Consider the following 12826-nt stretch of genomic DNA (forward strand, 5'->3'; position numbering starts at 1 on the left):
TTTTGTTTGGATAATGCGTGGCCGCGCTTCTTATTGTTTTTTTTTTTTTTTTTTTTTTTTTGTCAGCGAGGAGTTTGGAGACAAATACTGCAAGATGGCGATTTCTCCATGTCCGCGACAGTGGGTTGATTTATATAGTAAAAAAAAAAAAAAGTAACTGTAACGGCCTAAACAGTTAGTTACTCAATAAAAAAAGTAACAGTGCTACAGTCACAAGTTACCGGTATTAAAGAGTAACGGGCTACAGGTTAAAGTTACCGGAAAAAGTAACTAGTTGCCGATAACGTGTTTCTAGTAACTAGTTACTGCCCAAGACTGTGGACAAGTTAGGATCGGAACATGGCGGACTGCGCTCTAGCAAACGACAGGAGCGAGGACTTGTCGCTGCCCCGCATAGCGTTATCTAGGGACGTTAATTGCAGCTAGATACTCGTGCGCTGCGCCTCGTGTTTGCGTGTCGGATAGCTAATTCCGACGCGCAAACTTCGGTAAGTCTTGATAGGCAAGCGTCCCCGTTCTTCCCTTGAAATACGAAGTAGAGCAGTTAAAAATTACATTAACAAACGGAATGATATTTTACTTAGTCGTGATTAATTCGTTTCAGGAGTAATGCAAATTTTATCCTTTTTTTTTTCTGTTTTGCAGGTGCTGGCCGTTTTGTGTTGGATTCCCCTGTTGCCACGAGCACAACTCTGCCTATACAAACTTCCGGTTTTGGTTCCTAGCTTCGTGCCTCTCTCTCTCTGTCTGGCTTTGGCTCTCGGTTGCGTGTTTCCTCGTGTAAATAAAGGCGTTTAGTTTGTATAGTGTCCATTCCAAGTCCGCCTTTCAAAACACACAACGGTAAAGAGTCAGACCCGTGCGCGACGAAACGGCCGATACGTCGTACGAATCCAATCGCGCCGAAATATGCGGGATCACAGACTCCGAGCTTCCCGGCGCGCGCCCACCGGCCATCTCGGACTTTCCGACGCGTCGGTCGTTTCGTCGGTCGACGTGTCTTTCTCTGCGGCTAAGCGCAGCGCCAAATCACTACTGACCGTATTCACTCAAATGTTCGAATAAAGGTACCATTCTTTCAAAATTAAGAGGTCAAACTATAATCGTAACCAAGGGTCGAGCTGCGATAGTGAGAAAAGTTTTCGAAATCCTCGAGCTAACCGAGATGTTCCGCCGCGTCAGGCGCTTCTCCCAACACCCCGGTGCGAAGCGGCGAAGCTCGACGCAAGCGACACAGGGCGGGCGTGGTTCGCCCTTCTCCAAGTTCGGACGAGGCCAGCGCGGTTGACGAGCGATTTTTGGCTGGGGTTACGAGGGAAGCTACGAAATAAACGTTTGTACCAATTGTATTTTCTCGTACTTGTTTTCAATTAGCGTCAATCCATAAGATCTACGAGTCCCGTTCGGAGCGGTAGATGGGATGGGCGAATTGTTCCGGCCGTCTGCCGTTTCACGACTTATCCACACGGAATCCAGCGAATGATGAGGCAAAACCACACAGATAACGTCTGGAACGTTTTTTTTTTTATTCAAAAGGGAGAAAAAAATGAAATGTTAATTTCAAAGAATTACAACAGTAGAAACAGGTTGGTTGTAGAATTGACGATACGACGTGATCAACGAGCAAACAGTGACACTGTTACACTGCGCCATCATTTCATCCACCAAAAAGTTGGTTAAGTGAATATAGCTCAAGCGTGAAAATAAAAAACGACTCGCACAAATAAGTCACCACTCTAGCACTCTTCTCATTAGCACTTATCATCCGTAGCCGACCCGCGGACTTGGCACCGGAGTCTCGTTTTACCGTCAGTGCAGTCAATCGCCGCCCTTTTTTTCTTTTTTTTTCTTGTTTTTTTTTTTTTTTTTTGTTTATTGGCGCTGTTGGTGCACGTCCGATCGGGCAACAGAAGCGTTTGCTTCAAACATCTCCTCGAGTTTTCGCAACGCAGTGCGAGACCGGATGCTAGGCATCTTTCCTCGAGAGGACTCTACGACGACGAACGAAGCTCACGAGGCGGCGGTTTCCTTCGGTCAGAACTGGGGTGTAGAAGGCCGCCACTCGTCACGTCCCGAAGAGGGAGCCACTTGTTTCGCCTCTCCACAACAGGACACAGAAATAGGCCTTTTTTTTCTTATTTTTTTGCCCACGTACATCATTTCCACGCTTAAACGATCAAAACTTTCTGGGTGCTTTCATTTCAATTCAGGCACATTTTTGGGGTCGAATATGTAATAAAAAAATAAATCAGTAAATAAATAATGTACGTTTTGGGAGCATTGTTAAAATAAAGGAGAGTGCAAACAACAAGTTTGGCGGATTGTTTGCTTTCAACTTATGGAAGATTCAAGCGGCCTAAGGGCTAGAGAAAACTGACGTTTCTCCCGGTTGTCGGTGAACGCATGTTTGACCGCTTGCTATTTCGTCATTTCTCAAACTACTGCACTCGGACTCTTTTTGTGACACTCTCGAAATAAGTTTCATTAGACTTAATGAATTAAAAAAAAATCGTACATTTTCTAATAAATTTGTAAAAAAATGTCGAACTATGTTCCTCTGATGATTTCTGACAAACGTTTGGCAAGTTCTTACGTGTGACCTTTTGAATATGTGATGAGGACCTTGACACCACAAGGAAGGTAAAATGTAGCTCGTTTTATTGAATTCAAATTCAACGTTATATATATAAAATAAAAATTGTAACATAGATTTGAATGACATAGGGTTCGAAATTTCAAAATCGAAATCAATTTTCTCAAAAACCATTCTTATTTGCTTCATTTTTTTTAAATATCAATGTATGATTGTGGTTTATCAGAAAATATAAACGAAGTATAGTATTTTGTCTGTGTGACCACAGCTTGAATCTTGCCAGTTGTTCGCTGTAACTGCGTCCTCGCATACTGGCTATTCTGGCCAACATTTTGGCATAAATATAATGAATTATGTAATATTAATACGTTACTTTACACGCAAACAAGTGAAATTGTGCGTAGTGTGGAGTAAGTTACTTTACTCTGCAAATTGCGGTCACATAAACAAAATACATAAGCTTTTATTTTCTGATAAACGACTGTCATATACCTTGCTGCTAACAAAGAATGAAGCAAACAAAAAGTGAGGTGCTTGAGAAACTCGATCCCGATTTTGCTAATTTTTGAAAGATTCGTTCATTCAAACATATGTAACAGACCTTAGTTTGTACACACAAAATTGTAATTGTATTTAATAAAAAGGGCTAAATTTGAGCTTTCTGGTGATGTTAAGATCATTAAAATATCTTAAATATGTCACACGTAACAACTTTCCAAACTTTGACAAAAAATCACCAAAGGAACGCAGTTTGATAAAAAAAAATGATTACAAAATAAGATTTTTTTTCTTCTTAAATTCAAGTATAACAAAACGTATTTCGAAAGAGTCACAGAAGGATCCTAGTGCAATATCTTGAGAAACGGGTGAGAGAAACGTCGGTTTTCGCCTCGAAGCCTTCAATGGTCAAACAACTTGAAAACAAAAAAACCCACCAAGCTTGCCGTTTGTGCTTTCTTTCATTTCACAAGAATGCTCCTATAACATACATTTTGTTTTGTCAAATTAGAAATTAGGCCCCAAAACCGTGCCTGAATTGATATGAAAACACCCTCATACAAAAGAAAAATATCTTCACATCAAAACTGGCTTCGCAAACAGTTTGTAGAAATAATTAGGAAATAATGTTTGCTCATTAAATTTAGCGTATTATACGCGTTAGCTCATACGGTAACCTATTTGTGCCTGCTTCCTTTTCTTTGTAAATGCATTCTTACGAATTTAAAATAAAATTCACATTCTGCACGGAGAACGTCATCGCCATCAGCGAGCGCCTTAACAGCAGTGACTATCTCGACGTCCACCGTCAAAATATTTCAAAATCATTTCGACGTCCGTGACATCGCTTCCATGAAAACGTCAAAACAGTGGCTTTATTATTTCGACGTCTCCCGTCAATGCAGCCGTCGCAGTGGGAGCAGCCGTTTCTGGTTTCGTTCTGTTTAGTCTCCGATGGTGATGTCGGTGTTGTGTTGATGCGTTGACGGAGTCATGTGTTGCGTGCCTAATCCGGTCCCAGTTAGCGGTGGAAACGGTGGAAATATCTTCAGAGTGTGTGGGACAACATGGCTCGACAGTTCAACCGTTCGGACGTGACACGCTCGGTGGCAATGTTCTGAGCTCGCACGTCATTTTGGCACGCGTTTCACTTGAAATGACAACAATGGCGAGCTGGATATCCCTGTATATTGCCTGTACGTAACAAATGTAAGTGCGTACACTATACGTACCACTGAGAAATTTGGCACGCTTTTTGTGCCTCCATAGTCTGCGAACGCGTCTGTACGGTTGCGGTTCTCGTTTTGCCATAGGACTCCCGCCTAGTTCTTAACCGTGTTCCTTGTTTAGTCTAGATTTTCTTCTTGGTTCGTGTATAACGAACCAAGAAGCTAGCGGGTTAGCTACGAAACGATCGGAATGTTAAACAAAAGGTCGTGAATGCACAAATTGCCTCCTTGATGTTTCTTGACCGTTGCGACACGGTTATACAAGATACACGCATTTTCCAATCAAGTGTAAATTTCATGATACGACATTCCGCTCTTTTGTCTATATAAAACACGTGAAATAAATCATAAAAAGCAACGGTGTCGCATTCTGTAATGTTGGGCAAAATCAGCCAACGATACGTGCGGCCTGCTATCTGATGTAACTTTTTTTTTTTTTTTTTTTTGCATTCCACATTTCCTAAAAGGCTATAAAAACTGCGGTCCTTTGCACATTTGCTTTCTGAAAATGCGTGTTTAACCGCGCCGCCGCATGCAAGAAAATTATTTGTTTGACCTCCACTTTCTATCACTATCTAGTCCGAACTCGAGTCCGAGATGTCAAAATAAAGAGAAAAATATTTTGACGGGGGATGTCAAAATGAATTTGAGGATATTTTCACGTCTTTAGGAAGTAGCGTCACGGACATCAAAATAATATTTAGGATTATTTTGAAAGTGGACGTTGAAATAGTCACTACCCACTAACAGCAATCACAAAAAAATGTCAGCTCTTCGAAGTAACTAATACATCGGGCAATAGATTCACACAAGGTCTGCAAAGATGCAAACACCAACAAACACCGTTTTTTCAGGCCTAGGACGGCGACCAGCCCCGTAGGTCATTACACTAAGAACAGGTCCCGCCATGCCCATGACCGCCAGTGACGCTGGTCAAGGGCTCTTGGAGCACACAGACAGACCTTCGTCGCGGATGTCACTTACTCGGAGGTACGATCGGATGCGCAGCCAGTTGTCTAAACCAATCTGGTCCAACTGCATCTTGCCATCGCCCGTTCCGAAGCACACCACTGCCTCCTTTACCACACCGGTTGCGGCCATAAAGTTGACGTCGAGGTACCTGATACTGTTCTTGATCATCTTCCTGGCTTCAGCTTCTGTGTTACGGCTAAGCTGCTGCACTTTCCACACCAGCGCCTCGCTCCGAAACAACCGCTCGAACATGTCGGCTGAACGTTTGTTGCGGGTTCCAGTGGCAAACTGCGCCGCCTGTTGGAGCAAGGAAAGGTTCCGCCGCAAGGGTTCCCTGATCCCGAACTCGTGCTCCTTTGACTTCCCGTTGACATTGATGTCGACAACGATCAACGAGTAGTGCTTCTTGAGGCAGCGAGCTAAATCCCTCACTATCGAATACACAAACAGTGTGTCCATGGAGTAGAGCGAGAGATAGTTAAGGGTCGTAATGTTTTGCAATGCCAGGGCCAGCTCAGACTCTAGCCTGTCGAAAGACCAGTACATCAGAGATAGTTTCGAGATGCTTTTGTTGCAGGAGAGCCCTTCCAGAAGGATACGTGTGGATGACGCCTCTGTTCCAAAACGCAGAAATACCTCCTTAAGGGTCTTCGTCGATGCTAGGAATCGTGCTAGCAACAAGGCAGAGGCATCGTCAATCTCTTGCTCCAAAAATATAGTGAGCTCAACGACATGACGGCACGCTGCCAGCTGCCCAAATGCTTGCTGAAGGACGCACGGTTGAACAACTTCATTAGGTCTGTAACAGATTCGAGAAAGTCTTGAACAGTCCTTCAAGGCAATTACAAGCAATGGGGGATCACGAATCTTAGCACGGAACCTTATTCTGTCTTCGGTACCGGTCTCCCTAAGGAGAGCATAAAAGTCCTTCACAATGTCATCCTTGATGTCTCCCAAGACAAGCTCACTAAGTGAGCAGTTCCTCGCGAGTGCCGACAGAAGTGCCTTTGAGTCATCAACTGTCTTGCATGACAAATTCAGGACTAGTTTCTGCAGTGTCCGATTTACACTGATGGCAGCTGCAAACGGCGCAATATTTCGGACTTTGGCACCCGTGACCACCAGTTCTACGAGTCCCGTGTTTCTTTCTATAAGCTCCGCAAAAGGTGCCACCTCAAAGCTCCAGTACGCCTCAGCAAGTTCCAGGTAACGAAGCGTGTTATTCTTGATCAGTGCTTCAGCAAGATGTTTCCCCTGGGCAAAATCCAGGACAAAGCTCTCCAGGCGCAACTTTTCGAGGGTCTTATTGGTCTCCAGGGCTGCAAAGACAGGCTCCATCTTGCAAGTTCCCTTCTTTGAGACTTGACGGATGGTGAGGGACCTCAACGTAAGGTTTTGAGTAAGGTACTCCCCAAAGACGAGACCGTCTCCAAGCCTTAGACAATGGTCATCAACACAGAGCGCTGTAATGCTGGTGTTACTCCTTAAACCATCCAGCAATTCTAGACCACTACAGTCCATTGTGGGGTTGTCAATGGCAAAAAACTTGAGTGTTCTCGTCTCCTTCAGGAAGGTCGACAAACGAGTAAGCGCCTCCGTGCTCAATGTCACAGCTAAAAATGCAAGCTCTTCTAATCCGTCCAAAGTTGCAATCACATTCATTAGGTCCTCCGACATCCTACCAAAAAAATGATACACATAAAATTTCAAACTTTTCAGTCCTGAACAGAGCCTTAGGGCATCACAAAAGAGCTCTGGGTCCCTCGGAATGACTGTGGACCAAAGTTCCACGCTACAGATGCAGTGATGTCTGCTAAGCAGCCAATGTATTAGCACACAGGCACGGTGTCTCTCCAAGTCTACAATGGGTGGTTTGTAGTAAGGTGCTAGACTGACCAGGCCCAACTTCCCGGGCACCACCTCCTTGAGCTCAACGCACAGAATCGAAAGAAATTCATTCCAGACGGTGAGCTCTTCAAAGATTCCACAGCGCAGGGCATCAGTGCCGGTGCAGGGGGTCTTGAAATTGATGTAGTTGAAGCTCAGCATGCTTGATGTGTAACGTAGGTCTGTGTAGAGCTCATCTGCCATGTCCAGGCCGGGACATCGATCAATGAGGAAGGCCACGTACTCTTCGAGTTGTCTGTCACTTTCTTCGGATGCCGTCATTGTGCTGCAGAGTTTTAAGGAGAGCATGACACGAAGACGTTAGTACATCATGACCCTACACTTTTTCTTTTCTTTTTTTTCGGGGGGGGGGGGGGGGGGGTTATTTGCGTAAGTTCTGCAAATAATAAGATGCCATGCAACCGAGAAAAACGTGATAGAGTAATGTTTTAACTAACTTTTTAATTTTTCACTTGAGGGCACATAATGTATTTAGAAGATTGAAGATCGACCACAATATGGTCTAGCCGCGTCGTCAAATTTGGATAAAAGAATTCCTAGTAGGCGCTACCGGGTCGAGAAATGTCACTTTGGTAAATGGCATCAAACGGAAACTAAACAGGAAAGAGCGCCGGTAAAGTTATCGCTCCGCCCTTCCGGGCATGCAATTCGTCATTATCGCGGCCGGCTCCACTTGCTTAGGCGAAGCTGGCTGCGATAACGACGACCCACGGGGGCCGGAAGGGCGGAGCAATAACTTTACCGGCGCTCTTTCTCGCTTAGTTTCGGTTTGACGCTGTGTACAAAAGTGAGATTCCTTGACCCCGTAGCACGTGCTACAAATTTTTTAATCCAACTTCGATGGCAGGGCTAGATTATATTGAGGTTGAGCTTCAATTCTCTAATTACATTATGCTCCCTGAAGTGAGAAATTAAAAAAGTTAGTTAAAACATTTGAGTTAATTAGCTAACTAATTACCTAATTTCATCTTTTTTCTAGAGGCCGCCATGGCCACCTAACACTTCCCCAGGGCTCAAATTACTCTATCTCACATTCCCTTTTTTTTTGAAAATTTGGTGCACTTGAAAATTGCATAAGCTGTAGAGGGGACTCCTATTATGGGAAGCAACTGTACTCGTGGTCAACTTTCTGTGGCAATCCGAAGAGAGGAGGAAAGCGCGTGTACAGCGGTTGGTGCACCCTCTCCCCTAGTATTGACTGCATTGCCACAGAAAGCTGACCGGGAGTATAACAGGTACTTGAAGTCCTACTTCTTTCTCAATGTAAATTCTAGACACGTTTGGGTACCCTTCATTTAACTTTTCATAATGGAGAGGTCAAAGGGGCATTACTAATGACTTAATTAAATCCACATAGCCAGACTTTTTTTTAAAGCTCATTCTAATGAAGGAGAGTACATCTTGGATGCAAGAAAGCAGGAAGTTTGTGCTCACTTGAAGTAGCTTAAAGATTTGTGCACTATCGCAAGCAAGCTTGGAAACAGTTTGACTGTTTGCGCATAAGATAGAGGCTAATCTAAGATAGTGGGCTCATGGGAGTAGCCCTTTGGCGAGACAAGAATAACTTAAGGGAGGACACTACCCAAAATGGTTAACTTTTAAACCCCTAACTTAAGATAAAAGAAATTTACAGTATAGATCAGTAGCCCTGATAAAATATTCTATGCAATTTCAGCTCAGTTCATCATTATCTGTTTGTACATAGGATCGGGTAGGGGCTAATCTAAAATAGAAGCTAATGAGTGTGGAGCTCTGGTGAGACAAGGACTATACTCCGCGACAACTTTTCTTGGCAATGCAGGGGAAGGTACAGGCCCGCGTCCCCTCTCCCATTTTGAGTGTGCGCGGGCTCTCCTCCTCCCCCATTTCCGGGGAGAGGAGGAGAGCCTGCGTACACTCAAAATGGGAGAGGGGACGCGGGCCTGTACCTTCCCCTGCATTGCCAAGAAAAGTTGTCGCGGAGTATGGTTAACGGAGGACACTACTCAAGATAGTAAACTTTTGAACCTATTACTGAAAATGACTGAAATTTACAGTCTAGATCAGTAGCCATGCTAAGATTCAATGCAGTTTCAGCTCTGTACGTTAATTGTGAAGGAAATTCCAGTAGTTCCTATCAGGGGCACACCAATATTGTTTAGTCAATTTACAGTTAGAAAACTAATGCAATACTCAAAATATTTCTTTGCTAGATATAAAACAAAATGCCCTTGAAAAAGGATTGTCTAGGCCATGATCCCCTTAATTTAACATGTGAACGAATTCGTCGATACCTTGTGTTCATCAAAATAAGAATTGGCAAATCTAAATACCAACATTCTCAATGAGATTGCATGCCAATTTTAATTTATTAATCAAGAACGGAGATGATCCAGTAAAATTAAAATGCAGTTTTTAGCTCCACTTCCCCCACCAAATTTTCGCAACAGTTGAATATCAAAGATTGTCCACCAAATCAAACTCTATTGGCATGGCAGTAAAAAAAAAAAAAAAAAAGAATGTAGGTATGCAAGCTCTTTTCCTCTAATGAACCACAAGTTGTCAATTAAAACATTACAAAAACGTGATACATAATTTAATGTAATGCTGTGCCTAAAGGTATGTTAGACATATCTTGTCAATTTCCTTGGAGGTATGTCGGACATAGCTGGTCAATTTTCGCACAGGCACACACCAAACATTTCCTAACCTAACCGGTTAGTAGCAACTAGCACAAGCAAAGCATGTAAATATAATTCCGGCCAATTTAGGTACTTCATGGCAGTAATTGTTTTTGTAACAATCCTAGCATTCTTTTCATGATTTGGCACAGATAGGCAAAAGTGATGATCAATTTTATACCATATTTACCCAAGTCCTAGACTCGGAGTGAAGTTTTAATGGCGCAGACAACATCCTGCTGTTCGCGTATAGTGATTTGCCTTGAAACTTTTCAATCTATCCAGTGAAAATTTTGAGGTGGCATAACATGTTTGTCACATGGAAGTTGTACAAACGTCGCGAAGTGTGAACATCTGATTGAAAACGACCGAGTGTCCAACATACTCTTAAGCAAGTTGACCAGTTATGCACAAGTTATCTGAGATTCAAAATTTTTTAAAAAGGAATGTCGTTAGAGTGTTTTGGCATGTCAAACAATATTTCTTCGATACGTGATTTGTTTGGAGCTGAAAAGTGTTTAAAGGACAAATTTGAGATAATTGGTATATTTCACTGCAGTAACTCTTGTGTGATACACATACAGAACAAGGGCTTGTGCTATAAGAGAACTCCTCACAGGGGTTCATACAGGATTATCAAAGTGTGTGTGAGGGGAGGGGGTTACAAATTTCTGGGAGGGGCTCCATGGGCAGCGGACAATATTCCTCAAGGTAGAAAACGGGACATCCCAACGGGGGGGGGGGGGGGGGGGGGTTGTATTAGAGATTGAGATTGGAAGAAAAACTTTAATGAAATAACTGCTGTTATTTCAAAACATCATCATATTGCAGTAAATTTTAATCTCTGGGTAAATATCCCCCGCCTGCATTCACATTGCTTCTCGGCGACAGTATGCGGCTGCTCTTTACAAAACTATTAACCCACTTGGCCCCACCGTACAACCAGCAACCCAAGCTGCCGGAAAGAGTCCCACATTCAGCAAAGTGTCATCGACAAGATTAATTTTTTTTTCCAGCGTTAAATGTAAAAAAAGAACTAAATATTGCCAAATGCTTAACAAAAAAAAAGTAAAAAAAAAAGTTCGCACACACTGTGGATCAAACCTGGGTCTGCTACGTATGAAGCAGGCACCTTTCCATTAAGCTACGCTATGATTACAAAGCAATTAAATGCAAAGGTGCAAGCGAGCTGGACAAGAATGACGAAAATAACCCCTGGAGAAGGGGAACAAGAGGGACAAAGGACAAACACAAATCTCCAAACACAGCTAGGTGACTGGTGCGCGACCGAAAAAATTTGCCTGGTCCGGGTATCGAACCCGGAACCTCTCCATTTCCAGTGGAGCGCTCTACCGACCGAGCTAACCAGGGGTTAGACGTCAGTAGAGCAAACTGGTTTTATTTGCTGCCACTAGTCTGACACCAACAAGGGTGAAAGCTTGCATTTTAAGGTTATGATTATAATGCAATTAAATGCAAAGGAGCAAGCGAGCTGGACAAGTATGACGAAAATAATCCCTTAAAATGCAAGCTTTCACCCTTGTTGGTGTCAGACTGATGGCAGCTGATAAAACCTCTTTGCGCTACTGAGGTCTAACCCCTGGTTAGCTCAGTTGGTAGAGCGCTCTACTGGAAATGGAGAGGTCCCGGGTTCGATACCCAGACCAGGCAGATTTTTTCGGTCGCGCACCAGTCACCTAGCTGTGTTTGGAGATTTGTGTTTGTCCTTTGTCCCTCTTGTTCCCTTCTCCAGGGATTATTTTCGTCAAGCTGCACTACCTTTTTTTTTTTTATTGCAAATTGAAGCTCTTTGTAACCATTCGTTTTATACGAGACCTACCAAGTTTTGCGTCGTGCGTAGAGACATTTCCGGTCGAGATGCACATGCTAGCTTAACTAATGTTAAAGTACCTACGGTCATTTTTGTAAAATATACTTGTAACGACTACGCATAGTTTCGGTTTGCTTCGACTCTCTTGGTGCCAATTTCGAAACTATGCACTCCTGCGAAAACGGGACACGATTCATTTATTGGGACAAAAAGACGGGATGGCAGAAGCGGACCTCAAGAACGGAACTGTCCCGGCCAAAACGGGACGTCTGGTCACCCTATCCATGGGGAGGGGTGAATATCATAGGTTTGTGTATTTTGTGGAGGAAATTCGGGGGTGGGAGGGGGTAATGAACTCAGCCAGAGGGTGTTGGGGAGGGGGCTTTACTCGCTCCGGGACATCACTTTGACTTGTTCGGAAATATATATATATATATTTTTCTCTTACGAACAAGGACGGACATTTGTTTCAGAGCCCTACTGTGGGTTAAAGCGGCTGCCTCAAGAATAACCAGAGCCGTAGCACCCACTCAACATGTAGAAGATGGAGAGTCAACGGACACAAACAACTCACGTGGACTTGGAGGTCTCTGGCATGATTGCAGTAGGCACACTGACTCACGGGGGTCTTTATGTTGCTTTAGAAGCTCGGCGAGATATTAGTAACAGAAAGAGGTTCATCGAGCCGCTGGCTGCCTCCGACGACTCCTCAAATGTTCGACGGTCCGACTGCTTCGTTCCGTGCGCTCCTAGCACCACTGTGCCTAGCACCACCTAGCACGATAGCACTATTGCACTACTGCTACTGCTTCAGTCCGTTTGGAACATAGTTTCGGAACACTAGCGCTGCACTCTGTTCACTATGATTGACTGTGGTTGCTCTGATGCCTCTGATGCCTCTGATGGCGCTGATGTTGGTTTCGTTGGCTTTGGATGGGTAAATAGTGTAGGCAATATAAACTTCGCATTGCAAAAACTTTTTGTATAGGACGGTAGCTTGCGCTACCTAGAGTCACTGAATGTCAACATTTAGTGACTTTAGCGTTATCTAGCCTATTCTAGTACACCATACCTAGCCTAATCAAAATTTTAAAAAGTAAAAAAAAAAATGCATGCTGAAGGTCACCACCGCTAG

At 43.6% G+C, this 12826-nt stretch overlaps 1 protein-coding gene and 2 non-coding genes across 3 annotated transcripts; 1 reads left to right on the top strand and 2 right to left on the bottom strand.

Annotated features, from left to right (window-relative positions):
- Positions 1-1502: 1502 nt before the first annotated feature.
- On the bottom strand, positions 1503-12641 carry LOC8030014. The gene is made up of 2 exons (XM_029986950.4): positions 12266-12641; positions 1503-7465 (listed from the first exon to the last, which is right to left on the bottom strand). The coding sequence occupies exons 1-2, from the start codon at positions 12286-12288 to the stop codon at positions 5254-5256; spliced, it is 2235 nt and encodes a 744-aa protein (XP_029842810.1). The 5' UTR covers positions 12289-12641; the 3' UTR covers positions 1503-5253.
- Positions 11159-11231, bottom strand: Trnas-gga. Its single transcript has one exon. It is a non-coding gene; the product is annotated as a tRNA-Ser (tRNA).
- Trnas-gga lies at positions 11459-11531 on the top strand. Its single transcript has one exon. It is a non-coding gene; the product is annotated as a tRNA-Ser (tRNA).
- Positions 12642-12826: the final 185 nt, after the last annotated feature.

This window comes from Ixodes scapularis, unplaced genomic scaffold (genome assembly GCF_016920785.2).
Source record: "Ixodes scapularis isolate PalLabHiFi unplaced genomic scaffold, ASM1692078v2 PGA_scaffold9__187_contigs__length_104089568, whole genome shotgun sequence".
Classification (NCBI taxonomy): Eukaryota; Metazoa; Arthropoda; class Arachnida; order Ixodida; family Ixodidae; genus Ixodes; species Ixodes scapularis.

Excerpts from the sequence above, each read along its gene's own strand:
- LOC8030014 (XM_029986950.4), bottom strand. The coding sequence starts at position 12,288 with ATGCCAGAGACCTCCAAGTCCAC. Across the intron at positions 7,466-12,265 it reads CCAGAGACCTCCAAGTCCAC|CACAATGACGGCATCCGAAG; the intron begins GTGAGTTGTTTG and ends AAAACTCTGCAG.